Source organism: Poromitra crassiceps (genome assembly GCF_964638095.1).
Source record: "Poromitra crassiceps genome assembly, chromosome: 4".
Taxonomy (NCBI): domain Eukaryota; kingdom Metazoa; phylum Chordata; class Actinopteri; order Beryciformes; family Melamphaidae; genus Poromitra; species Poromitra crassiceps.
The window spans coordinates 2,183,544-2,206,741 of record NC_139626.1 but is presented as its reverse complement, the minus strand read 5'-3'; the positions used below and the strand labels follow the sequence as shown (position 1 = coordinate 2,206,741).

The window sequence follows — 23,198 nt, the reverse complement described above, 5'->3', positions numbered from 1 at the left end:
GTAAATTATCTATTAGCACCAAAGTTATTTGCAATACCTCAAAATGAAGATGTACGTCTCTGGGTTCACCAGGGAAAAAAAAGTGAGCTTTTAGCATCTTCTGTACTCTACTTATAGCCATTTATATACACCCTGTTTTCACCAAAAAGGTCTCTCTGAGAAGAGAAATTGCAGAAAATGGCATTTTTGTAAAGCACACAATCTCAGGCAGAACTCGCTCTCAATTCTTTTATTTTGAACTGTATTGACATCAGACATGTACCGTAAATTTCGGACTATAAGCCGCGGCTTTTCCCCCGTTTTTTGGCCCCTGCGGCTTATATAACGGTGCGGCTTATCTATGGATTTTTTCAGCAAACGGCCACTCGGTGACCTCCAAAATCGATGGATTTTACAGGTTACACAGCTTCATCTGCACATTTTATGTGCATTGCTTTGCTGCTTGTTTTTTCGATTATTTTTTTGTAAAGCACCTTGAATTGCCTTTGTGTATGAAAGGTGCTATATAAATAAAATTTGACTTGACTTGACATCATTTGGCGGAAATCAACCGGCATCACGGTGAACATGGCGCTCAGCTAGACAGCTGCTACACCAGACCAAACAATATGTTTTAGCGATCTGATCTAAAATGAATAAGGTGACCAGAACCAACTGAATAACTTTAAAGAGTGGGGCGAATGTCTGCTGGAAGAAGCACAAGACTGAAAACCAGTAAGCAGAAAGAAAAGAGACGAAGCAATCACCGCCATGAATGAGGAAATGACTCACCTGCTGGAGGCTGGAGATACACGGCTTGGGCTTAACTTTTACTCCGTGAAACACTATCGATTAAGTCCGACATCGCTCAGAGGTTTTGAGCAGCTTGAAAACAAGTTTGAAAACGTGCAGAAGTCCATCCACTCACTCACTAAAGAAAATAAGGCAACCGTGAACAGAGTTTCTAATGCGGAAAAGCGCATCAGCGCACTGGAGGACAAAAACAACACAGTGAGTCCGAAAATGGATAAAATGCAAAAACAAATCGAAATCCTGCACACGCAGGTTGATGACTTAATCAGCAGGAGTAAAAGAAATAACATTCGCCTGATCAATGTAAAAGAGGAGCTGAGATTGGTGACATGGACGCTTTCCTTGGCAAAATCCTGTGTTACATCCTGGACCTGAAGGAAGGCGAGAAACCACAGTGGACAGGGCACACCGGGCGCCTCGGCCACGTCCAGACCCCGGCCTGACACCGAGGGCCATATTCATCCGCCTACTCCGCTGGCCCGACCGTCAACTCATCCTCCAGGCTGCGGGGAAGAAGCCTCTTCCCCGCAGAAGGGTACGCGCTTTTTCGTCCGGCAGGACCTCTCCGCGTTGGTGCAACAGAAACGCGCAACATCATCGAAAAGGTTAAAGTCAATGGATATCGCTTTGGCGTAGCCTACTGTACCCAGCGAGACTCGTCATAACCATTGATGGACAGCGGCGGAACAAGAGCTCAAAGTGAAACTGCCGAATATCTTTTGAGTTGGACTGGTCAATAGTACTGTGAGTAACTAAAAAAAAAAAAAAAAAAACGGAATTCTCTCTTCTTTAGCACTCTTTCTAACTATAAATCCACTTCTGTTTTAATTTCCTCTCTTGCCCTCTTTTCACCACACTGTATGACACTGTGTGCACTGTAAAAAAAAACACAGGTGGTGTTGTGTTATGTTGTTTTGTTGAAATGTTAATAAATGGGAGCTTCCTCAAACAGCCATCTCTTTCCCGACAATCCCCTCTGTGCACGAACCCTTACATATGGTAATTAAACATTAAAACACAATTAAAAAAAAAAAAAAAAAACATTAAAACACCTGCGGCTTATAGTCCGGTGCGGCTTATATATGTAACAAACAGGCAATTTTGCTGCTGCGGCTTATACTCCGGTGCGGCTTATAGTACGGAAATTACGGTAAATATTATTCGTTATGACACAAATGACAATATATATATATATATATATATATATATATATATATATACATGAAGTGCTTTTTTTACATTCAACAATACAGTTTACTCAGTGTGAGTGAGTGTGAATGTGTGTGTGTGTGTGCGCGGGGCCCATGTGTGTCTCTTTACATTACATTACATTTCGTCATTTAGCAGACCTAAATGACCGTCCTGACCTCATTCTGAGATGTGGGCTCACAATCGGCTCCTCATCTGAAATAAAAGCAACATATCCTCAGTAAACTATATAATCACATTTAGTACAGAGACAGTGTAGTGTACTAGTGTCTCAGTAAACTATATGATCATAGAATGCAGAGATCAGTGTAGTATTCCTGATAACACGTTAAAGACGTCTTTGGCCATGAATGAGTTAAAGGGGCACTCATGTAACTCTGGGCCTGAAGTCCCTGGAAACCAAATTCACAGATTTGTTTCTAAACACAAAGGGGTTTTTCTCACCACAGAATTTTTTCTGAGCAGCTCCACTGGAGCGGTCGGGGTTAAGGGTCCAGTACCACTGTCTGTCTGATCTGTTGGCCACTGAGCAGCTCCACTGGAGCGGTCGGGGTTAAGGGTCCGGTACCACTTGTCTGTCTGATCTGTTGGCCACTGAGCAGCTCCACTGGAGCGGTCGGGGTTAAGGGTCCAGTATCACTGTCTGTCTGATCTGTTGGCCACTGAGCAGCTCCACTGGAGCGGTCAGGGTTAAGGGTCCAGTACCACTTGTCTGTCTGATCTGTTGGCCACTGAGCAGCTCCACTGGAGCGGTCAGGGTTAAGGGTCCAGTACCACTTGTCTGTCTGATCTGTTGGCCACTGAGCAGCTCCACTGGAGCGGTCGGGGTTAAGGGTCCAGTTAGTACCTCTGTCTGATCTGTTGGCCACAGAGCAGCTCCACTGGAGCGGTCGGAGTTAAGGGTCCAGTACCACTGTCTGTCTGATCTGTTGGCCACTGAGCAGCTCCACTGGAGCGGTCGGGGTTAAGGGTCCAGTTAGTACCTCTGTCTGATCTGTTGGCCACAGATCAGCTCCACTGGAGCGGTCGGAGTTAAGGGTCCAGTACCACTGTCTGTCTGATCTGTTGGCCACTGAGCAGCTCCACTGGAGCGGTCAGGGTTAAGAGTCTGACACCTTGATTTTGGTCACCTGCACCAATGTGACAAGACAGACGAACAGACGAACAGCTTTATCTTGATAATGTGTCTTATCTCAAGTCACAGGTACGCCTGCCCCCGTGGTTGCTACACGCCGCACGTGGTCCTGGGCCGAATTTGCCCTTGTTATAGTTGGCACGGTTCAAAGAAGCGTTTTGCATCCCCATTTCAGGGAAGCATACTGACCCTGAGTGCATTAAAGCTGTGTGTGTGTGTGTGTGTGTCCCTGGTGTTGTGCAGGTTGTGGGTTTTGATTTATTTTTGTGACATTTCCACAGAGAAGATTGTGCGCTTTGTTCTTTGTACTAAACTAAAAACACTACAGTAAGTGAGCAATGAATGAACAAGGTCTTGATGTTTTTGTTTGTTTGTTTTTTTACAATAAGCAGCAAATACTTTTTTCTTTCTTTCTTTCTTTCTCTCTCTTTATTATTTTTTAGCAGTAGAGCAGGCGCAAGGTACAAGGGGCATGTTAACATAGCACAATCACAATTACAATACAATATATATATTGTATATATACAATATATATATATATATATATATATATATATATATATATATATAATGTGTGTGTTTCAGTCAGTGTTGCAGACCTCTACATTAGATTATTTGATCCCTGTGTCTTCCTTCTCTCTCCAGCTGCCCTTGAAGGGCTACAGGATCTGCTTCCAGGGGCTGTTCACAGACATGAGCACAGGTAAGCCCCGCCCACCAGCTGTTCACAGACAAGACCACAGGTAAACCCGCCCACCAGCACTGTGACAATGGCCTAAATGTGTGTGATTTGGTTCAAGAGATAGTTCAGAGATACAGTCCTTTTGGGGAATTTGACTTTGCCCACTTTCAGAAACAAATAAATGCCTTCAGAGTAGTGCTGCACGATTTGGGGAAAAGGTGCGATTAGCGATTAGGGTGGACAATATTGCGATTGCGATTGTGATTGCGATATAATAAACAAGAGGTATCTACTGTAGGGATGTGCCGGCATGAGTTTTTGACGGTATGATAACCTTGGACAAAAATACCACGGTTTCACATATCACAGACTAAAATAAATAAATAAATATGTTACAATTTAAAATATATTAAAACTAAAAAAATAAAACAATTTGAAATAAAATTATCTTTACAAAAAAATAAAACATTTTGAGACATTTGCCTGTCCCAAACATGTAAAAAAGAAACACCAGTCAAATAGAAACTGCACTGTGTTACAGCACATAGAAGATGGCTCAGCAAAGTTGCAAAGTTAGTTACATGTCTGTCCAGCAATACTAATGAATGATACACCCGTTTATTTATTTTGTAGCGACAGATGGCCTTAAACGCCACACTCACGTGACGCTTCTTGAGAGAGAGAGGTGAGAACGTGCATCTGCAGACTTTTAACGAGGGACCATGAAGGCGTCATGTGACAGGCTAGTTAGCTAGCCTGGAGGTGATGCTGCCAGTGCTGGCATCTGCGACAGTGTTTTGCTATCAACCTTGTTAATCTCGTTATATTCTTCATCACAGCGGGTCATCCCCACTGTGTACCGGTACTTAATCGCGCACTAGTTCTGCATAAGCACCTGCAGCTCTCTCCTTATTTTACTGACGTTCTCACTGATCACATGGCTGTTTACATGCGTTTCTGAACGAACGGCTAGCTAGTTATTAGCATAGCTTGCTGTTAGCGATCATGGATGTTCTCTCTCGCCCTCTCGGTAGATAATGTAACCTTGCTGCACATAACATTACTTATTTGCGGGAGTGCATGGGAGAAGTCTCCCGCTAGTATTGATGCCCAGTGTGATGGCAGAGAAACGTGTGTTTGCTGCGTCGCGTGTAACGTTAGTTTAGAGGAGGCTCTCACACACACACACACACTCAAAAAGACGTGAAAAAAAAAAAAAATCGCACACTTTTGCGGTTATGTAATCGCACGTGCTGACATCGCGATTGCGATTGCGATTCGATTAATCGTGCAGCACTACTTCAGAGAGACCTTTATGTATTTGGTGCAGTCTGAAGTATTTCCCAAAGCAATATCAGGCTATCTTGGCTCAATTGTTGAGTGTCTATGGCAGGGGTGGGCAACTATTTTTCATGGGGGGCCACATGAGAAACCCAGATTGTTGCCGGGGGCCGAACAAATATTGTCATGCCGTAACCCACGGATGGGCAACTTTGATGATGGAGAGGGCCACAAAAAAAAATCCTCGTTACCAGATTTTGCTGAGGGCCGAACGGCGCCAGCGTGAAAAATTTGGGGCATTTGAAGCCAGGTTTAGAGGAATAACTCATTTTTAATTAACAGTTGTGATGTCATTATTCAGTCTTAACCACCAATATTTGATCCTTTTCCTCACTCACTCCTATGTCACCACCTGCTCTCCCTGCAGGGCTTGAAATTTACTTTTTTCACCACCTGCCAATATGGCTGCTAGATTTTAAAGTTACCAGCCAATTAGAATTTCCACTAGCTGAAATGTTTTTCTTGAAATAAACCAGAATATGAGAGGGGTTAATTTAAGCATAAGTATCAGTAAGTGGCCCGGGATTTTCAAAGCCTGTGTTGAGGGTCACACAAGAACAAAAATGCACTCTTGAAGCTAAATAAATCCAAAACCAACAAGTTAATTATTTAAATGTTTACTTCAATGTAGAACAGTCATTTCTTACACATGAGATTACTTTTAGCCTTTTAGCCATAAAGATTATTGAAAGATATTCCATATTCCAGACTGAAATGCTATAACAGAAGTGGAGTATTGGCCAGAATGACATGAACATTTGGAAACTTATTCAGCGGGTATCTTGCATGTTGCCTTCAGATGCATTGTTAATTTATTTTTTTATTTTTTTTGCAATTCCATCGCGGGCCACACAGGAGGCGCCGACCGTATTTTGCCCATGTGTGATCTATGGGAAGCTTTGTCTGGGGGGAGACTCACAGACTTTGAAAGCCCCTGTTGTTGTAGATAGACAGATTTTTAGCCTATAAAAGCACTTCACCTCCTCGTAGTGCAAAGTAGAGAGTTGTTCACTTCTCCCTGTTGATGGACCTTCTCTCTACTCTTTGCAACATGGATGAATGGATAGGTAGATCATGGGTGAAGGTCTCAGGAGAGGCATTTAAAAAACACACACAAGACACATTCTACTTTCCCCTCTTCCTCCTGCCGCTTCTAAAGTGCTGCTGGATCCATGAAGCTTAGCTAATGGGTCAACATCTGCCAGCTAGCGTGCGTGAGTAGTTTAAAGGCTTGCTTTTACATGCTAACACAATATGAGGAGGGAGTCTCTTTGCTTCATCCCAACAGGATTTCATGCATTATTTAATTGCTCGAGGTTGTGTGTATGTTATGTGATAAGGGTCAGGTTGTGTGTATGTTATGTGATAAGGGTCAGGTTGTGTGTATGTTATGTGATAAGAGTCAGGTTGTGTGTATGTTATGTAATAAGGGTCAGGTTGTGTGTATGTTATGTGATAAGGGTCAGGTTGTGTGTATGTTATGTGATAAGAGTCAGGTTGTGTGTATGTTATGTAATAAGGGTCAGGTTGTGTGTATGTTATATGATAAGGGTCAGGTTGTGTGTGTGTTATGTAATAAGGGTCAGGTTGTGTGTATGTTATGTGATAAGGGTCAGGTTGTGTGTATGTTATGTGATAAGGGTCAGGTTGTGTGTATGTTATGTGATAAGGGTCAGGTTGTGTGTATGTTATGTGATAAGGGTCAGGTTGTGTGTATGTTATGTAATAAGGGTCAGGTTGTGTGTATGTTATGTAATAAGGGTCAGGTTGTGTGTATGTTATGTAATAAGGGTCAGGTTGTGTGTATGTTATGTGATAAGGGTCAGGTTGTGTGTATGTTATGTGATAAGGGTCAGGTTGTGTGTATGTTATGTGATAAGGGTCAGGTTGTGTGTATGTTATGTGATAAGAGTCAGGTTGTGTGTATGTTATGTAATAAGGGTCAGGTTGTGTGTATGTTATGTAATAAGGGTCAGGTTGTGTGTATGTTATGTAATAAGGGTCAGGTTGTGTGTATGTTATGTGATAAGGGTCAGGTTGTGTGTATGTTATGTGATAAGGGTCAGGTTGTGTGTATGTTATGTGATAAGGGTCAGGTTGTGTGTATGTTATGTGATAAGGGTCAGGTTGTGTGTATGTTATGTGATAAGGGTCAGGTTGTGTGTATGTTATGTGATAAGAGTCAGGTTGTGTGTATGTTATGTAATAAGGGTCAGGTTGTGTGTATGTTATGTAATAAGGGTCAGGTTGTGTGTATGTTATGTGATAAGGGTCAGGTTGTGTGTATGTTATGTGATAAGGGTCAGGTTGTGTGTATGTTATGTGATAAGGGTCAGGTTGTGTGTATGTTATGTGATAAGGGTCAGGTTGTGTGTATGTTATGTAATAAGGGTCAGGTTGTGTGTATGTTATGTGATAAGGGTCAGGTTGTGTGTATGTTATGTGATAAGGGTCAGGTTGTGTGTATGTTATGTGATAAGAGTCAGGTTGTGTGTATGTTATGTGATAAGGGTCAGGTTGTGTGTATGTTATGTAATAAGGGTCAGGTTGTGTGTATGTTATGTAATAAGGGTCAGGTTGTGTGTATGTTATGTAATAAGGGTCAGGTTGTGTGTATGTTATGTAATAAGGGTCAGGTTGTGTGTATGTTATGTGATAAGGGTCAGGTTGTGTGTATGTTATGTGATAAGGGTCAGGTTGTGTGTATGTTATGTGATAAGGGTCAGGTTGTGTGTATGTTATGTAATAAGGGTCAGGTTGTGTGTATGTTATGTGATAAGGGTCAGGTTGTGTGTATGTTATGTGATAAGGGTCAGGTTGTGTGTATGTTATGTGATAAGGGTCAGGTTGTGTGTATGTTATGTGATAAGGGTCAGGTTGTGTGTATGTTATGTGATAAGGGTCAGGTTGTGTGTATGTTATGTGATAAGGGTCAGGTTGTGTGTATGTTATGTGATAAGGGTCAGGTTGTGTGTATGTTATGTAATAAGGGTCAGGTTGTGTGTATGTTATGTGATAAGGGTCAGGTTGTGTGTATGTTATGTGATAAGGGTCAGGTTGTGTGTATGTTATGTGATAAGAGTCAGGTTGTGTGTATGTTATGTGATAAGGGTCAGGTTGTGTGTATGTTATGTAATAAGGGTCAGGTTGTGTGTATGTTATGTAATAAGGGTCAGGTTGTGTGTATGTTATGTAATAAGGGTCAGGTTGTGTGTATGTTATGTAATAAGGGTCAGGTTGTGTGTATGTTATGTGATAAGGGTCAGGTTGTGTGTATGTTATGTGATAAGGGTCAGGTTGTGTGTATGTTATGTGATAAGAGTCAGGTTGTGTGTATGTTATGTGATAAGGGTCAGGTTGTGTGTATGTTATGTAATAAGGGTCAGGTTGTGTGTATGTTATGTAATAAGGGTCAGGTTGTGTGTATGTTATGTAATAAGGGTCAGGTTGTGTGTATGTTATGTAATAAGGGTCAGGTTGTGTGTATGTTATGTGATAAGGGTCAGGTTGTGTGTATGTTATGTGATAAGAGTCAGGTTGTGTGTATGTTATGTGATAAGGGTCAGGTTGTGTGTATGTTATGTAATAAGAGTCAGGTTGTGTGTATGTTATGTGATAAGAGTCAGGTTGTGTGTATGTTATGTAATAAGGGTCAGGTTGTGTGTATGTTATGTGATAAGGGTCAGGTTGTGTGTATGTTATGTGATAAGGGTCAGGTTGTGTGTATGTTATGTGATAAGGGTCAGGTTGTGTGTATGTTATGTGATAAGAGTCAGGTTGTGTGTATGTTATGTGATAAGGGTCAGGTTGTGTGTATGTTATGTGATAAGGGTCAGGTTGTGTGTATGTTATGTGATAAGAGTCAGGTTGTGTGTATGTTATGTGATAAGGGTCAGGTTGTGTGTATGTTATGTGATAAGGGTCAGGTTGTGTGTATGTTATGTAATAAGGGTCAGGTTGTGTGTATGTTATGTAATAAGGGTCAGGTTGTGTGTATGTTATGTGATAAGGGTCAGGTTGTGTGTATGTTATGTGATAAGGGTCAGGTTGTGTGTATGTTATGTGATAAGAGTCAGGTTGTGTGTATGTTATGTAATAAGGGTCAGGTTGTGTGTATGTTATGTAATAAGGGTCAGGTTGTGTGTATGTTATGTGATAAGGGTCAGGTTGTGTGTATGTTATGTGATAAGGGTCAGGTTGTGTGTATGTTATGTGATAAGGGTCAGGTTGTGTGTATGTTATGTGATAAGGGTCAGGTTGTGTGTATGTTATGTAATAAGGGTCAGGTTGTGTGTATGTTATGTGATAAGGGTCAGGTTGTGTGTATGTTATGTGATAAGGGTCAGGTTGTGTGTATGTTATGTGATAAGGGTCAGGTTGTGTGTATGTTATGTAATAAGGGTCAGGTTGTGTGTATGTTATGTGATAAGGGTCAGGTTGTGTGTATGTTATGTGATAAGGGTCAGGTTGTGTGTATGTTATGTGATAAGAGTCAGGTTGTGTGTATGTTATGTGATAAGGGTCAGGTTGTGTGTATGTTATGTAATAAGGGTCAGGTTGTGTGTATGTTATGTGATAAGGGTCAGGTTGTGTGTATGTTATGTAATAAGGGTCAGGTTGTGTGTATGTTATGTGATAAGGGTCAGGTTGTGTGTATGTTATGTGATAAGGGTCAGGTTGTGTGTATGTTATGTGATAAGGGTCAGGTTGTGTGTATGTTATGTGATAAGGGTCAGGTTGTGTGTATGTTATGTGATAAGGGTCAGGTTGTGTGTATGTTATGTGATAAGGGTCAGGTTGTGTGTATGTTATGTGATAAGGGTCAGGTTGTGTGTATGTTATGTGATAAGGGTCAGGTTGTGTGTATGTTATGTGATAAGAGTCAGGTTGTGTGTATGTTATGTGATAAGGGTCAGGTTGTGTGTATGTTATGTAATAAGGGTCAGGTTGTGTGTATGTTATGTGATAAGGGTCAGGTTGTGTGTATGTTATGTGATAAGGGTCAGGTTGTGTGTATGTTATGTGATAAGGGTCAGGTTGTGTGTATGTTAAGTGATAAGGGTCAGGTTGTGTGTATGTTATGTGATAAGGGTCAGGTTGTGTGTATGTTATGTAATAAGGGTCAGGTTGTGTGTATGTTATGTGATAAGGGTCAGGTTGTGTGTATGTTATGTAATAAGGGTCAGGTTGTGTGTATGTTATGTGATAAGGGTCAGGTTGTGTGTATGTTATGTGATAAGGGTCAGGTTGTGTGTATGTTATGTGATAAGGGTCAGGTTGTGTGTATGTTATGTAATAAGGGTCAGGTTGTGTGTATGTTATGTGATAAGGGTCAGGTTGTGTGTATGTTATGTGATAAGGGTCAGGTTGTGTGTATGTTATGTGATAAGAGTCAGGTTGTGTGTATGTTATGTGATAAGGGTCAGGTTGTGTGTATGTTATGTAATAAGGGTCAGGTTGTGTGTATGTTATGTGATAAGGGTCAGGTTGTGTGTATGTTATGTGATAAGGGTCAGGTTGTGTGTATGTTATGTGATAAGAGTCAGGTTGTGTGTATGTTATGTGATAAGGGTCAGGTTGTGTGTATGTTATGTGATAAGGGTCAGGTTGTGTGTATGTTATGTGATAAGGGTCAGGTTGTGTGTATGTTAAGTGATAAGGGTCAGGTTGTGTGTATGTTATGTAATAAGGGTCAGGTTGTGTGTATGTTATGTGATAAGGGTCAGGTTGTGTGTATGTTATGTGATAAGGGTCAGGTTGTGTGTATGTTATGTGATAAGGGTCAGGTTGTGTGTATGTTATGTAATAAGGGTCAGGTTGTGTGTATGTTATGTGATAAGAGTCAGGTTGTGTGTATGTTATGTGATAAGGGTCAGGTTGTGTGTATGTTATGTGATAAGGGTCAGGTTGTGTGTATGTTATGTGATAAGGGTCAGGTTGTGTGTATGTTATGTGATAAGAGTCAGGTTGTGTGTATGTTATGTGATAAGAGTCAGGTTGTGTGTATGTTATGTGATAAGGGTCAGGTTGTGTGTATGTTATGTGATAAGGGTCAGGTTGTGTGTATGTTATGTGATAAGGGTCAGGTTGTGTGTATGTTATGTGATAAGGGTCAGGTTGTGTGTATGTTATGTGATAAGAGTCAGGTTGTGTGTATGTTATGTGATAAGGGTCAGGTTGTGTGTATGTTATGTGATAAGGGTCAGGTTGTGTGTATGTTATGTGATAAGGGTCAGGTTGTGTGTATGTTATGTGATAAGGGTCAGGTTGTGTGTATGTTATGTGATAAGAGTCAGGTTGTGTGTATGTTATGTGATAAGGGTCAGGTTGTGTGTATGTTATGTGATAAGGGTCAGGTTGTGTGTATGTTATGTGATAAGGGTCAGGTTGTGTGTATGTTATGTGATAAGGGTCAGGTTGTGTGTATGTTATGTGATAAGGGTCAGGTTGTGTGTATGTTATGTGATAAGGGTCAGGTTGTGTGTATGTTATGTAATAAGGGTCAGGTTGTGTGTATGTTATGTGATAAGGGTCAGGTTGTGTGTATGTTATGTGATAAGGGTCAGGTTGTGTGTATGTTATGTGATAAGGGTCAGGTTGTGTGTATGTTATGTGATAAGGGTCAGGTTGTGTGTATGTTATGTGATAAGGGTCAGGTTGTGTGTATGTTATGTGATAAGGGTCAGGTTGTGTGTATGTTATGTGATAAGGGTCAGGTTGTGTGTATGTTATGTGATAAGGGTCAGGTTGTGTGTATGTTATGTGATAAGAGTCAGGTTGTGTGTATGTTATGTGATAAGGGTCAGGTTGTGTGTATGTTATGTGATAAGGGTCAGGTTGTGTGTATGTTATGTGATAAGGGTCAGGTTGTGTGTATGTTATGTAATAAGGGTCAGGTTGTGTGTATGTTATGTGATAAGAGTCAGGTTGTGTGTATGTTATGTGATAAGGGTCAGGTTGTGTGTGTGTTATGTGATAAGGGTCAGGTTGTGTGTATGTTATGTGATAAAGGTCAGGTTGTGTGTATGTTATGTGATAAGGGTCAGGTTGTGTGTATGTTATGTGATAAGGGTCAGGTTGTGTGTATGTTATGTGATAAGGGTCAGGTTGTGTGTATGTTATGTGATAAGGGTCAGGTTGTGTGTATGTTATGTGATAAGGGTCAGGTTGTGTGTATGTTATGTAATAAGGGTCAGGTTGTGTGTATGTTATGTGATAAGGGTCAGGTTGTGTGTATGTTATGTGATAAGGGTCAGGTTGTGTGTATGTTATGTGATAAGGGTCAGGTTGTGTGTATGTTATGTGATAAGGGTCAGGTTGTGTGTATGTTATGTGATAAGGGTCAGGTTGTGTGTATGTTATGTGATAAGGGTTATTATCTGTAACAAGTACGTGAAGTTGCTCCATGCTTAATCCCAACATGAGCCAATCAGTTCAGTCCTGACCATGTTTAAAAAGGGTTTCCTCCACAGTCAGCTTTTACTCATGTGTGTGTCTGTGCGTGTGTGTGTGTGTGTGTGTGTGTGTGTGTGTGTGTGTGTGTGTGTGTGTGTGTGTGTGTGTGTGTGTGTGTGTGTGTGTGTGTGTGTGTGTGTGTGTGTGTGTGTGTGTGTGTGTGTGTGTGTGTGTGTGTGTGTGTGTACATCCCAGATCAGATGGAGTGGATGGTGGAGCAGTGTGGAGCAGCTGTAGTCAAAGACCCACTTCTCCTTGACAGTAACCCGGTAAGAGAATCCAGCTTGTCCCCCTTCTAAATAATTGATTCTAAATAACAGAAAACGTCGACAAAAGTCAACAACAGCATATTGCCTAAAATATCATGTTCCATTTTTAATGATTCCAATCCACTCGTAATGTGCTTAAGTTGACTTGTGTAGTATGAGCAACACAAGTAAAGTATTAGCTTCAAGTCAAGTCAACTTTATTTATCGAGCACGTTTACAACGACTAATAGCCGACCAAAGTGCTTCACAGATAAAAACACTAAAATATGGAAAACAACAAGTACAAATACAACTGCTACAGAGCAAAGTGCATCAGATGCAAGTAATAAAATAAACCAAGAATAACAACAATGTAGGTTGCCAGAAGGCAAGCTTAACTCAGGTCGAAGGCCAGGGAGAAATGGTGAATTCTTTTTAGCAGGGATTTAAAAGCCTCTAGGCTCTGGGTTGATCTAATGTGGAGGGGGAGGCTATTCCAGAGCCTAGGAGCTGCTCCCCTCTGGTCTTGAGCCTGGTCCTATAGGGACCTCCGGCAGCAGCTGGTCAGCTGACCTCAAGGCTCTGGAGGGGGTATGGTGGCACAGGAGCTCGGCGAGGTACGGTGGGGCCAGCCCGTAGGAAGGAAGTGTCTTCAGGAAGAAGGAAAGCAAACACTGAACAATTCCTCCACCTCTTCTTCTTCTTCGTCTTCTGTGGTGTTTTATGGCAGTTGGCTTCCTTTATGTTGCATTACCAACAACACCTTCTGGATTTATCCATCCACTGTTTCCCTACATTCTGTAAAACCCCAAGCATCATTCTCCACCTCACAAAGCGGCAATATCCATAACGGTTTATGGTTGTTTATCATTTGTCTTCCAGGTTTGATTTTCAGAGAAAATAGTACTCGATTGCGACGCTGTTTAGTGGCCAACTTGAACGTCCCAGATGTCGGACTTACATACGGTTAAAAAACCTAAAATTATTTGATTGCAGAAATCCCAGAAATCCTCCAAATTTCTGCCAAATCTGTTTGTTACTTTTTGAGATATTTTTCGAACAAACAGACACACACGGGTGAAAACATCCTTTCCTTCCAACTGTCTTATTGTACGGGTTCAATAACTTGAACCAGTACAATGCATGGCAGTAGAATATAGATTCTAATCTTGCTCATGTTGTAGTGTTAAATTGGGTATCTATCGTTTCTTTCCCATTTCCCCACAGAAGTGTCATCAGCTGGTTATTGTGCAGCCTGGATCAGAGTCATCACAGTTCATATACAGCAGTGAGTCTCATCTGAAAATGACATTTGATTTTCTCCAGCTATACTTCTACCTGAACACAAAATAACATTCTCTTAATGTTGTAGTCTCAATCTAACAGACACACACACACACACACACACACACACACACACACACACACACACACACACACACTCACACACACACACACACACACACACACACACACACACACACACACTGCGTCACTCACACACTCTCACATACAGAGTTCATGAAGACAGGGATTAGACTGACAGCAGCAGGATGGGGACTGGTTACATAATTCATGCACGGTTTTGCCCGCGGGTTAGAGAGCCTGGCACTAGGATAGACCTGTGGTGTGTTAGACAGGATGTGTGTGTGTGTGTGTGTGTGTGTGTGTGTGTGTGTGTGTGTGTGTGTGTGTGTGTGTGTGTGTGTGTGTGTGTGTGTGTGTGTGTGTGTGTGTGTGTGTGTGTGTGTGTGTGTGTGTGTGTGTGTGTGAGACATGGATGTGTTGGCATTTATATTCTTCCTGTAAGGTCCAGATTTAGCTCTTAGCATTAGTGTACAGTATTATGTTTTGGGCAAGTGAAGGCATTTTGAAAGGGGCTGATAAGAGTTGAGCTCCGAATTAATTAATTAGATATGCATTAGTGTTGGATTAATGTTAGTGCTGCAACTAACGATTATTTTCATTATCGATTAATCCATCGATTATTTTTCCAATTAATCACTTAGTCTATAAAATGTCCAAAATAATGACACATGCCCATCACAAGTTACCAGAGACCGAAGTGATTCTTAAAATTTACATTAATTTATTTTTTTTAAATCCAAAAGTATTAATACCTTTTATAATGATATAAATGGAGAAAACCAAGCAAATCTTATCCTTTTATGAAGCTATAATTTCTGTCTGTAACCAGCAAATCTTTGGCATTTTTTCTTGATAAATGGCTAAAACAATGGACAAAAAGTGCAATCTTTGAATAAAAATAAAGTATATATGAATAAAACACACATACAGGTCAGACACGGTTATAATAACAAAATTCACAGACCTTAATGAGCCCCTTGAGCTGCAGACCCTCTCACCAACCCCACAGTCCTTAGTCATGTATCATACATCACATCTGAGAGGATTAAGGAATTCATATGTCCTCATAAGTGTAGGAATATATGTATTAAGACGTATTCATGCATGGCTGTTAGAGCACGTGTGTGTTTTAGTGTGTCTGTCTGTCTCTCTGTCTGTCTGTCTGTGCATGTGTAATAACTGGTTGGAGAGTGCTGGCAGAATGACAAAATGGCAGACGCTGTCAGCCAAAATGAGACCGGTCCCCAACAAGAGTGACGGGAGTGACTTCACGAGGAAGCGAGTGTGAAGGGAGGTAGGCAGCGAGTGTGAAGGGAGGTAGGCAGCGAGTGTGAAGGGAGGTAGGCAGCGAGTGTGAAGGGAGGTAGGCAGCGAGTGTGAAGGGAGGTAGGCAGCGAGTGTGAAGGGAGGTAGGCAGGAGGTAGGCAGCGAGTGTGAAGGGAGGTAGGCAGGAGGTAGGCAGCGAGTGTGAAGGGAGGTAGGCAGCGAGTGTGAAGGGAGGTAGGCAGCGAGTGTGAAGGGAGGTAGGCAGCGAGTGTGAAGGGAGGTAGGCAGCGAGTGTGAAGGGAGGTAGGCAGCGTGTGTGAAGGGAGGTAGGCAGCGAGTGTGAAGGGAGGTAGGCAGTGAGTGTGAAGGGAGGTAGGCAGGAGGTAGGCAGCGAGTGTGAAGGGAGGTAGGCAGCGTGTGTGAAGGGAGGTAGGCAGCGAGTGTGAAGGGAGGTAGGCAGCGTGTGTGAAGGGAGGTAGGCAGCGAGTGTGAAGGGAGGTAGGCAGCGAGTGTGAAGGGAGGTAGGCAGCGAGTGTGAAGGGAGGTAGGCAGTGAGTGTGAAGGGAGGTAGGCAGGAGGTAGGCAGCGAGTGTGAAGGGAGGTAGGCAGGAGGTAGGCAGCGAGTGTGAAGGGAGGTAGGCAGCGAGTGTGAAGGGAGGTAGGCAGGAGGTAGGCAGCGAGTGTGAAGGGAGGTAGGCAGCGAGTGTGAAGGGAGGTAGGCAGCGAGTGTGAAGGGAGGTAGGCAGGAGGTAGGCAGCGAGTGTGAAGGGAGGTAGGCAGGAGGTAGGCAGCGAGTGTGAAGGGAGGTAGGCAGCATGTGTGAAGGGAGGTAGGCAGGAGGTAGGCAGCGGGTGTGAAGGGAGGTAGGCAGGAGGTAGTAGTAGTAGTAGAAAACTTTAATGTCCTCCAAGGAGGCAATTTGTTGTACAGCACAGTACATGAGGACACAAACACATTAAAATAGGTAGGCAGCGGGTGTGAAGGGAGGTAGGCAGCGAGTGTGAAGGGAGGTAGGCAGGAGGTAGGCAGCGAGTGTGAAGGGAGGTAGGCAGCGGGTGTGAAGGGAGGTAGGCAGCGTGTGTGAAGGGAGGTAGGCAGCGTGTGTGAAGGGAGGTAGGCAGCATGTGTGAAGGGAGGTAGGCAGCGTGTGTGAAGGGAGGTAGGCAGCATGTGTGAAGGGAGGTAGGCAGGAGGTAGGCAGCGAGTGTGAAGGGAGGTAGGTAGCGAGTGTGAAGGGAGGTAGGCAGCGAGTGTGAAGGGAGGTAGGCAGCATGTGTGAAGGGACGTAGGCAGGAGGTAGGCAGCGGGTGTGAAGGGAGGTAGGCAGGAGGTAGGCAGCGAGTGTGAAGGGAGGTAGGCAGCGAGTGTGAAGGGAGGTAGGCAGCGAGTGTGAAGGGAGGTAGGCAGCATGTGTGAAGGGAGGTAGGCAGGAGGTAGGCAGCGGGTGTGAAGGGAGGTAGGCAGCGAGTGTGAAGGGAGGTAGGCAGCGAGTGTGAAGGGAGGTAGGCAGCGAGTGTGAAGGGAGGTAGGCAGCGTGTGTGAAGGGAGGTAGGCAGCGAGTGTGAAGGGAGGTAGGCAGCGAGTGTGAAGGGAGGTAGGCAGCGAGTGTGAAGGGAGGTAGGCAGGAGGTAGGCAGCGAGTGTGAAGGGAGGTAGGCAGCATGTGTGAAGGGAGGTAGGCAGGAGGTAGGCAGCGGGTGTGAAGGGAGGTAGACAGGAGGTAGGCAGCGAGTGTGAAGGGAGGTAGGCAGCGAGTGTGAAGGGAGGTAGGCAGGAGGTAGGCAGCGAGTGTGAAGGGAGGTAGGCAGCGAGTGTGAAGGGAGGTAGGCAGGAGGTAGGAAGCGGGTGTGAAGGGAGGTAGGCAGGAGGTAGGCAGCGGGTGTGAAGGGAGGTAGGCAGGAGGTAGGCAGCGAGTTTGAAGGGAGGTAGGCAGCGAGTGTGAAGGGAGGTAGGCAGGAGGTAGGCAGCATGTGTGAAGGGAGGTAGGCAGGAGGTAGGCAGCGGGTGTGAAGGGAGGTAGGCAGGATGTAGGCAGCGAGTGTGAAGGGAGGTAGGCAGCGTGTGTGAAGGGAGGTAGGCAGCATGTGTGAAGGGAGGTAGGCAGGAGGTAGGCAGCGGGTGTGAAGGGAGGTAGGCAGCGAGTGTGAAGGGAGGTAGGCAGGAGGTAGGCAGCGAGTGTGAAGGGAGGTAGGCAGCGAGTGTGAAGGGAGGTAGGCAGCGAGTGTGAAGGGAGGTAGGCAGCGAGTGTGAAGGGAGGTAGGCAGCGAGTGTGAAGGGAGGTAGGCAGCATGTGTGAAGGGAGGTAGGCAGGAGGTAGGCAGCGGGTGTGAAGGGAGGTAGGCAGGAGGTAGGCAGCGAGTGTGAAGGGAGGTAGGCAGCGAGTGTGAAGGGAGGTAGGCAGGAGGTAGGCAGCGAGTGTGAAGGGAGGTAGGCAGCGAGTGTGAAGGGAGGTAGGCAGGAGGTAGGCAGCGAGTGTGAAGGGAGGTAGGCAGGAGGTAGGCAGCGAGTGTGAAGGGAGGTAGGCAGCGAGTGTGAAGGGAGGTAGGCAGCGAGTGTGAAGGGAGGTAGGCAGCGAGTGTGAAGGGAGGTAGGCAGCATGTGTGAAGGGAGGTAGGCAGGAGGTAGGCAGCGGGTGTGAAGGGAGGTAGGCAGGAGGTAGGCAGCGAGTGTGAAGGGAGGTAGGCAGCGAGTGTGAAGGGAGGTAGGCAGGAGGTAGGCAGCGAGTGTGAAGGGAGGTAGGCAGCGAGTGTGAAGGGAGGTAGGCAGCGAGTGTGAAGGGAGGTAGGCAGCGAGTGTGAAGGGAGGTAGGCAGGAGGTAGGCAGCGAGTGTGAAGGGAGGTAGGCAGCGAGTGTGAAGGGAGGTAGGCAGCGAGTGTGAAGGGAGGTAGGCAGGAGGTAGGCAGCGGGTGTGAAGGGAGGTAGGCAGGAGGTAGGCAGGAAATAGGCAGCGAGTGTGAAGGGAGGTAGGCAGGAGGTAGGCAGCGAGTGTGAAGGGAGGTAGGCAGCGAGTGTGAAGGGAGGTAGGCAGGAGGTAGGCAGCGAGTGTGAAGGGAGGTAGGCAGCGAGTGTGAAGGGAGGTAGGCAGCAAGTGTGAAGGGAGGTAAGCAGGAGGTAGGCAGCGAGTGTGAAGGGAGGTAGGCAGCGAGTGTGAAGGGAGGTAGGCAGCGAGTGTGAAGGGAGGTAGGCAGCGAGTGTGAAGGGAGGTAGGCAGGAGGTAGGCAGCGAGTGTGAAGGGAGGTAGGCAGCGAGTGTGAAGGGAGGTAGGCAGGAGGTAGGCAGCGAGTGTGAAGGGAGGTAGGCAGGAGGTAGGCAGGAAATAGGCAGCGAGTGTGAAGGGAGGTAGGCAGCGAGTGTGAAGGGAGGTAGGCAGGAGGTAGGCAGCGAGTGTGAAGGGAGGTAGGCAGCGAGTGTGAAGGGAGGTAGGCAGGAGGTAGGCAGCGAGTGTGAAGGGAGGTAGGCAGCGAGTGTGAAGGGAGGTAGGCAGGAGGTAGGCAGCGAGTGTGAAGGGAGGTAGGCAGCATGTGTGAAGGGAGGTAGGCAGGAGGTAGGCAGCGAGTGTGAAGGGAGGTAGGCAGGAGGTAGGCAGCGAGTGTGAAGGGAGGTAGGCAGGAGGTAGCCTAGGTAAACCCAGCCACCACGTGACCTGCTCTCTCAGTTCCCAGTCACTATAGTGACTGAGAACAGGTCTGAGAGCAGGTCACGTGGGGGATGGGTTTACCCAGGCTAGGCAGGAGGTAGGCAGCGAGTGTGAAGGGAGGTAGGCAGGAGGTAGGCAGCAGCGGGGAAATGGCCGAGCGAAAATGTCAGATTTGAGAGAGGAGAAATGTCAAAACAAGTTGGGCACAGAACGGGAAGGTGACACTTTGAAAAAGAGAGAATGCGCGTGGCTCTGAATCCCCCCTCCCTCCCTCTCTGAACCCCCTCCCTCCCTCTCTGAATCCCGCCTCCCTCCCTCCCTCTCTGAACCCCCTCCCTCCCTCTCTGAATCCCCCCTCCCTCCCTCCCTCTCTGAACCCCCTCCCTCCCTCTCTGAATCCCCCCTCCCTCCCTCCCTCTCTGAACCCCCTCCCTCCCTCTCTGAACCCCCCCCCTCCCTCTCTGAACCCCCCCCTCCCTCTCTGAATCCCCCCTCCTAGTCTTGGCATCCCAATTTGTGCTCCTGCATATTTAATGTAGCCATCCTCTGGCACTCACAGCCCAGGTAATCAAGTAGCTCTTCCACCACCCCCCCCCCCCTCTCTCTCTCTCTCTCTCTCTCTCTCTCTCTCTCTCTCTGTGTCTCTCTCTCTGTATGTCTCTCTCTCTCTCTCTGTCTCTGTCTCTCACTCTCTCTCATCTCTCCGTCACTCACTCTGCAGCCACACATGCCCCCCGCCCCTCTCTCTCTCTCTCTCTCTCTCTCTCTCTCTCTCTCTGTCTTAACCATCCTCCATGTAATGAAAATATACATTAATTGTCTTTACCTATAGCCATGTATGCATACACACACACACACACACACACACACACACACACACACTCTCTCTCTCGAGACTGTTTTTACATGACATGCTCTTGTCTTGTTAGCACAGGTTATTATGAGTTATCTTTATATATCTTACATTTGGTATTATATTAGTGAGCATTCACTATTGAGAGATATAGCTAGAAAAGGTTGTTTGATAGTGAAGGTGACAGCGCCTGAGTTTTCTGAGGATCATTTATAATTGTAACTTGTGTATGATTATGTTAACTTATTGTAAGTTGATTTGGACAAAAGTGTCTGCTAGATCAGGGGTTCCCAACCTTTTTTGTGCCGCGGACCGGTAGATAGATGGAAATAGATAGATTTTGATAAACATAGGCTATAATATTATAGGCTGTGTGGTAGTTGAAACATAGTTTCAAGTTGACGTTTATTTATGTTTGTAGTTTGTAAAAAAAAAGTTTTTTTTGTTTTGGGACCGGGCTCGTGGCCCGGTACCAAATGCGTTGCGGTCTGGTTCCCGGTCCGCGGCCCGGTGTTTGGGAACCACTGTGCTAGATGATGTGATGTAATGTATTGTGTACAGTACTGTAGTTGTAGTTAAGCTAATAATAGATGCAAAAGTCAAGACAACAAAGAGAGCCTTCATTGTAAATGTAGCAGCTCCAATCTTTACCAGTAGAACACCTTCTCAGATATCATGTCTGACTGTGCACATATACACTGTTAGAACACCTTCTCAGATATCATGTCTGACTGTGCACATATACACTGTTAGAACACCTTCTCAGATATCATGTCTGACTGTGCACATATACACTGTTAGAACACCTTCTCAGATATCATGTCTGACTGTGCACATATACACTGTTTTCACACCTTCTCAGATATCATGTCTGACTGTGCACATATACACTGTTTTCACACAATTGTGTTGCTATGGCAACAGTTTGAAACCTAGCTTATTTCCTGTCAGCAATGATTGTGTTAGCAAACACTGCAACAGGAAGTGAGCTAGGGGCAATTTTACAATGTTGATGTTAAGTTCAAATCGTCTATAGGTTTTGGTGTCACTGTCAGAGGAAGTTCACGTTCCACCTTCTCCTCAGCTCTCTTGAGGCGAGCCACAGTTGTGACCCGGGGGTGGCTGCTGGATACCGTGGCAACCTACACCCTCCAGAACTACAGCGACTACAGAGCATGACCTACACCCTCCAGAACTACAGCGACTACAGAGCATGACCTACACCCTCCAGAACTACAGCGACTACAGAGCATGACCTACACCCTCCAGAACTATACAGACTACAGAGCATGACCTACACCCTCCAGAACTACGGCGACTACAGAGCATGGGCTGGGGGACTCTGAAACTCTGGAACCCTAACCCTGTTGTCTTTTTATGATTACTAATATTTGTTATGACCAATAAGTAAAACCGTCATCCACACATTTTGTTCAGGAACAGAGAGTACAGTTTGATGTACAAGCTTGGTCTGATATATAAAGTTTATTATCAAAATAGGCTTGGATTGAGTCCTCTCTTTTTTGTGTGTGTGTGTGTGGGGGGGGGGCAGTGCAAACACACACATGCACAAAGGGCCATATGGAAACCAGGACCTTATGCTTAATGGGATTTGTAATGTTTTTGCTGAGTCTCAAGTTAGATTTGAGTCTCAATTTAGATTTAAGACAGTACTGTCCAAACAACCTAATTTCTGAAAGTTTTTGTTCACTCTCATTCCATAACCCCGCATTGCAGAAAGTCTCTGTCATTTTTGATCAGAACCGCAGCTCAGACAAACCTGTCAATTCAATGGGTAAATCCTGCTTCTATCTAAAGAATCTGACCATTTCTTTGGCAAAAATCTGGAAACTCATTCAGGCTTTCATTACCAGATTGAACTCCTGTAACTCCCTGCTCTCTGGCATCAGCAAAAAAAAAAATCCCTCCCGCCTCCAGCTCATCCAAAACTGCAGCCAGGATCTTAACTCGGACCAGGAAACATGACCAATGATTTAGTGTACCGAAATGTAATTACACCCCTCAGACAACTGGCTGTTAGACACTTTCCTATTACAATTGAGTTATTTATTTGATTGACCAGTTGTGCATTCTGTACAATGTAGAGCTAAAGATAGAAAAAAGCTGTTTTCCTGCATAACATCAAACTACATGTATGTTTATCCTAAAGGCCTCTCATGCTATACTTGTGTTTAATTGTTGCACACTGAGACCAGCTGTATCAAGCCTGGACAATATCTTCAGTGTGGGACAGCATTTACACACATGGGAAACATGCCACTTGTACGCTTCCACCTCTAGCATGAACTCTAGATTAAAAACTAAGTGTGATGTCGTCCCCTATGTAGAAACAGAATGTGGGGGGAAGCCATACCTTCAGGTTCATAATCCAGAAGAAGTGAAAAAGGCTTTTGGAGGACAAAGACATAGCAGAGAATGATTATAGGCTAGGCTACTCCTGTCCTGTAAGCTAGTCTCATAGAATGAAGTTAGAATGGAAAAAGCAACGCCTCGAGGATACACGCCGTTGTGTCCACTTGAATGACTGCACACCATAACCCCACATAGAGGTTGGCTTGAAGGCCAAAGTATTGACTTTAACTTCCTTTGTTTTACACTCTGAACTATCTTTAACCAGATCACACACATTTAGGCTATATACTCTATGAGATCTCCTTTTGGCAACTAATATATTTTTTCACTTCCACTCACTGAGCCTCCCACTTTGAAAACTCCTGAGCTATGGTATGTTGAGTAGTAAGGTATGATTTTTACATAGCAAAGAATGTATCTAATAGGTATATTATAAAGGTATCAAATAGGATGTGATGCGCTTCGAGAAATCATGTATATCTTAGAGAAAAGTGGAGTCATTGTTCCTTTTCGTTTTGAATTGAGGTTTTTCTTCTGCAAAATCTCAATTTGTTGTTTTTTCGAGGCTCTCCTCTTTTAGCTTCAGGACTTTTTCCAGATAAACAGCACCTGCCAGATAAACACCACCTGCCAGTTGAAGGGATGAATGGTCATTTTCCAATATCAATCATTGTTAGGTGTGGGACAGCTGCATGGCTACGCACAACAAATGCAAGTGCTGCAGACAGTGTCATTGCTGCTGACAGCAACTCTTCTCAACTCAAAAGCCAGGTGGCCAAAAATAGAAGAAAGAAAACAACAGCCCTCTAGGAACAGTGACATCATAGGAACAGTGACATC

At 44.7% G+C, this 23,198-nt stretch overlaps 1 protein-coding gene across 1 annotated transcript in view; it reads left to right on the top strand.

The window, feature by feature from the left end:
- LOC310774974 (uncharacterized protein) overlaps positions 1 to 21,485 on the top strand; it is a gene marked incomplete at its 5' end in the record, with an annotated part of 43,222 nt that extends 21,737 nt beyond the window's left edge. The window contains 4 exons of the mRNA XM_083635060.1: positions 3,782 to 3,839; positions 12,810 to 12,883; positions 14,090 to 14,150; positions 21,070 to 21,485. Of these exons, the coding sequence (XP_083491186.1) occupies positions 3,782 to 3,839; positions 12,810 to 12,883; positions 14,090 to 14,150; positions 21,070 to 21,164 (288 nt within the window). The 3' untranslated portion in view covers positions 21,165 to 21,485. The remainder of the gene's footprint in view (positions 1 to 3,781; positions 3,840 to 12,809; positions 12,884 to 14,089; positions 14,151 to 21,069) is intronic.
- Between the last annotated feature and the right edge of the window lie 1,713 nt (positions 21,486 to 23,198).